At 34.6% G+C, this 4,935-nt stretch overlaps 1 protein-coding gene across 1 annotated transcript; it reads right to left on the bottom strand.

Moving 5' to 3' along the window:
• Nucleotides 1-2,806: 2,806 nt before the first annotated feature.
• Nucleotides 2,807-4,926, bottom strand: LOC109590441 (papilin-like). Its single transcript, XM_020006363.1, has 5 exons — nucleotides 4,598-4,926; nucleotides 4,129-4,175; nucleotides 3,918-4,082; nucleotides 3,066-3,207; nucleotides 2,807-3,017 (listed from the first exon to the last, which is right to left on the bottom strand). The coding sequence occupies exons 1-5, from the start codon at nucleotides 4,788-4,790 to the stop codon at nucleotides 2,914-2,916; spliced, it is 651 nt and encodes a 216-aa protein (XP_019861922.1). The 5' UTR covers nucleotides 4,791-4,926; the 3' UTR covers nucleotides 2,807-2,913.
• Between the last annotated feature and the right edge of the window lie 9 nt (nucleotides 4,927-4,935).

Consider the following 4,935-nt stretch of genomic DNA (forward strand, 5'->3'; position numbering starts at 1 on the left):
TACAGAGACCTTGGAAGCAGAATTTGACCTCACCTTGTTGTACCAGTCACTTTGTACCACTCTGAAGAGATTTGTAGTTTCAGCAGTCCATGTAAATGTAATAGGCCAAGTACCACTCTGAGTCCAACAATCAATAGAAACTACCTGAACAAACAAACATTGACACCAACATTAACTCCAGTAATTCTTATTGTTGGAGGTAAAATTAAAGTTGGGATGCCAGGAGGATTAGCTCCAATCAAAGGAGGGACACCTGATAGTAAATAATGGATAGGAATTAAACTTTAATATTTGTTGACTTACCTGATGCAATGACAAGTATAGAATCCTCTGCTACCCCACAGTCATTATTATGAGATCTACAGATGTATATTCCTGAGTCTGATAGACCAAAGCCCCATATAACAAGAGGAGCACCTGTTGAACTTCCACCAGGTCCACTGATGGTATAACATGTATCAGAAGAACAAGATATTACAACTCTCTCTCCATCAAAAGGGCAAAGGTCAGCAGTACTATTGGTTATACCAGGTCGATTGCATCCATCATCTGATATATCCAGCAGAGCTAGGATACTTCCATTAATGGTAACAGGAACTTGACCTGATGTAGTAAAATGCTGTAAGATGCTATATCTCCTTTATTTATAACTCACTAATAACTTGTGAAGCTGCCATATCTATTCCACAATCATTTGAAACTATGCAAGTGATTGCACTTCCTATATCACTAGGCATAGCATTATAACTGCTACCAGTGACACCACTTATGATGCTATTATTTCTAAACCATGTTCTAGTTACATTAGTACCAAAAGCAGTATTGCAGTTGATTGTGGCTTGATCATTCCAACTGAGACAGAGCCTTGAGCCAATGTCAACTGTTTGATCAATAACAGTCCCTGTTCCTTTTATCTGCTGTATACGACCTGAAAGTAAGAAATAAAAATCTGAAATTCTTGTTGTTGCTCAACTAAGTATACTAAGTTAAGTCATAATAAATGTTGCATGGGTAGTTAAAACATTGATTATTTTAGTAGCAGTGACAAATCCACAGGCATTAGTTATGACACAAGTGTAATTACCAGTGGTAGTAGCCCTCTGTCTAGACCTTGTATTACCACTCTAAAGTACACCGTTAATATACCATTCTACAGTACTGTCTGGTGCAGAATCAGCACAAGAAACAAATAGATCATTATCACTGTGTGGGCAAGGAGGAACAATAGTACCATCACCTCTATGAACAGTCATAGCCCCATTTAGCGGAGGACCTAGAAATTCAAGTCTAAATTTGATCAAAATTAACACTCTTTGTGCAATATCCTTGTTGTTTCAGAATCATTTCCAAAACGATTTTGAAGGACACAGTTTAATAAACCTTGCATATTGTACTCCAGTAATAGTGGAGGATAGACATATATCATATTGTTTAATCCAGTCTCATTCTGAAATCGGCTTATGAAAAAATAAGCATGACTTATGGGTTGGTTATTAAATGTGTAAGATGAAACTGGCTCAGGATTAATGCTTCCAATCTGAGCACATACCACTCTGACCTCAAATACTGGTGATTGTGAAATGCAAATTTTGGTTCCTATTCTTATTGAATTTGAAGGAAGCATTCCAGCACGATTGATCACTGGTGGGAAACCTAAAAAATTATTAAAATCTAAACATAGATCTAATTATATACCTATTATATTAATATCAGCTTTATAAATATTGTAATCATCATATTCACAACTGAATTCTCCAACATTTGATTTCTCAATTCTTGAAGCTAGTGTTGGATTAGCAACACGTAAACTGTCATTATTTTTATAAAAAATTTCAATACCATTACTACAGGAATTTCTAAGTATAAATACAATTAAAAATACAGCACTATACCTAGGGGTCCCTGGTATGAAAGTGAGACAACTAAAATTAGATTCCATGCAGATCACCATCAAAGTTCCTTCTTCTCGACTTCCATAATGCATTCAAACTGCGTCTTTCAAGACTTGGTCTTACCAAATGGCCACAATCCAAAGTCACACTAACATTCTCACGTATTCTAATATCAATTGGAGTGGAGCTGTTTGGAAGCTGAACATAAATTCTACCACCTACACAATGCAAGAAACTGATTATCACAAACCAAATGTGACCATAATTGACAAAAGGGCCCTTATGGCGGATTTTAAAATTGATCGTTATAATGGAAAATATCAACCTGTGAGTGATTTGTTAGACAATCATTGTTTCTAAAAGTTTCATGGTAACTTTTTGCATCCTGTTGAGTAATTTTATGATGAATGGGGCTCAGGAAGTTGGATTTCTTAGGCTAGAAAGACAAATTTCACTACCCGCCATAAGGTACCTTTTGTCAATTATGGTCACAAATACTAAAGAACTTTCACAAAACATGTAATCATAAAATTAAAGCAAAAGGTCATGACAAAAAGGTTGGGTCTAGCTGCATGGTCTCAGCTAGCATAGTGGTGTGATGTTATTATACATAAACCACATTATAAATGCTATCATTAATTACTTTCAATGGCCTGTCTTCCATCCACAGGAATACTTAGTGTGCCATTCCAGTTATATCTTTCTGTGTAGTTGTAGTCCTGACCATAAGATATACTAATCACTGCAACCTGCTCCAATCAAAACCAGCATTAATCATTATTTTTGAGTACAGTACTATGCTTACTAGTGCTGAGGCAAGCAAGACAAAACTTTTCATGCTTCACCTCCTGTTTCTAGTAAAAGTCACAACAAATTTAGTTTTAAACTTGCAGCATCGAGGAACTTTGCAGCACTTGCAGGTTTAGGCTATATAGAGTTTTTTAAAGCCCTTTTAAGTTTATTAAAATTTAATAATAATCATTTCAGTTATTAATAATTGGTTATCAATGACATGTTTGCATCAAGGAGCTGGCCCACAGGTACACCAACAGTCTCTTTGCACCTCAGTTCTCCAGCACATTTCAGTACCAACATAGTAACTGCAATATGCCGGCTCGATACAAGCTATGTATAGCAACAAAAATATTAATAAAAATTACCTGTGTTACTTACGGCAGTCATGTATGTTACAGTAGCGGAATACAGGTGGGCGTGCAGTCAAACATTCTGAATCGTTCAGTTCAATGGTATTATCATATGTAGCTCTACAAGTGACTCTACGAACTTGATAGCCGATTCCACAAGTTTTTGTACACTATTATAGAGTGCAATACAAATATGCACATAATTATAATGAATGGCTGAATCTAAAATAAAGATGACAGCACTTCCTACCTTTATGTAAAAGAAACAAAATCACTGATTCCCTTATGCTATAGATAATATTTATGCTTATGCTACACTAACAAATTAATATGTATCAAAAACTTAAAATGACTATGATTATGAACATATCAGAATTTAGCTCCAAAATCACTACAATTTCTATTACATTTTCTGATTCATATCAATGTCCTTATGCTGTGTAGAAAATTTAAGCTGATTCATAATTTTGACTGCAATTTTAAAAGTTATAGCTATTTTTTAAAATCGGCCAAAATCTGAAAAATGTTCTATACTATAATAGCCAATGATTTTTTTCTAAAAAATGGCTTCAAAATGACCCCAAATTTTTATTATATTTTCTGATACATATTGATGTTCTTATGTTGTGTAGAAAGTGTTAGCTGATTTCAACCATTTTTTAAATTGGCCAAAATTAAAAAATGCCCAAGGCTATAGCCCATGTTTTTTTTCCAAAAAAATGGCCCCAAAATCACCCAATTTTAATTACATTTTCATATTGATATCCTTATGCTGTGATTTTTAGTATTTTGAACACCAAAAATTGGGCATATTTTTTAATGGTAGCATGGCATGACAATTTTTATAACAGCTAGTAATTTATTTATTGCTTTTACTTACCACTGACCAATTCCCTGGCACCCATTCAGTGCATGGTCCCCTTTCAGTGCATTGCTCTTCTGAAGGAGGTGGAGGAGGAGTACACCCATCCATCACCATATGATTAGAAACAGTCACACATACAACGGTCCTGTTCCTTACCCCATGGTGACAATTTGGGAAACACTTAATAACAGATAATAATGATTATGATTATGAGATGAAGATTTACTTTACTCCACGTAGAAACTAGCCATTCCTTCTCTTCTGGGGGCTTATCTATACAAATTTATACATGTATGAGACTATATGCATAATACTTTGCTATAGTATGAAGATATACTCTAGAACATAATTATGTATAAATCAAATGTGCATTGCAATATAGCAGCATTGAATTGTGCTTAATTTGTATCAGCATAGAATACTGTCTATCTGGAAATCTTTATTGTAATTTTAATTTTACTGAATTAGAATTTTGCAAAAATGAGATCACCCATATAATGATGTGCCACATTTAATAATACATGAAACAGTCTTATTTAGTAAAAATTAAATTAGCATGATTTTAAAATATAAACATTTTCTACCGCACAAATTTCATGGTTTAAGGTAACACAACTAAATATAATAATTCTAAAAGAAATCTCTAATTCATGCAATATTAATGAGGAAATAAGGACATTGGACAGTTCACTTACATACTACATTGACATCTCCAGCATCAGTCCCGGCAATGTTGGTTGTGTTGCAGCGATAAGTACCAGCATAAGCCTCCTCAAAAGGATTGATCATCAATACAGAGTTCATCCCATCATCACTAATCATTATATTAGGATCACTAGCATTTATAGGAACAGCTTCTGTGCTACCCTCTGCTATAAATAACCACATTGTTGTTGGCTGGTCGAAACCGGAATAGCAACAGTGAAGAGATATTTCGTTATTATCTCTTCCACAGACTTCTTCACTCGTGCGTCCAGCACCTTGAACTAGCTCGTTCTCTTGGGGAGCTGGAAGTGTCTTTCTCCTGTCTATA

Source organism: Amphimedon queenslandica, unplaced genomic scaffold (assembly GCF_000090795.2).
Source record: "Amphimedon queenslandica unplaced genomic scaffold, v1.1 AMPQUscaffold_10016_Cont17683, whole genome shotgun sequence".
Taxonomy (NCBI): Eukaryota; Metazoa; Porifera; class Demospongiae; order Haplosclerida; family Niphatidae; genus Amphimedon; species Amphimedon queenslandica.

Bases quoted from the DNA above. Each gene is read 5' to 3' on its own strand.
- LOC109590441 (XM_020006363.1), bottom strand. From the start codon at position 4,790: ATGTGGTTATTTATAGCAGAGGGTAGCACAGAAGCTGTTCCTATAAAT. The intron at 4,176-4,597 runs GTAAGTGAACTG...AAATTTGTATAG, and splicing joins TGGAGATGTCAATGTAGTAT to ATAAGCCCCCAGAAGAGAAG. The intron at 3,018-3,065 runs GTAAGTAACACA...TGCTATACATAG, and splicing joins CTGTAACATACATGACTGCC to CTTGTATCGAGCCGGCATAT.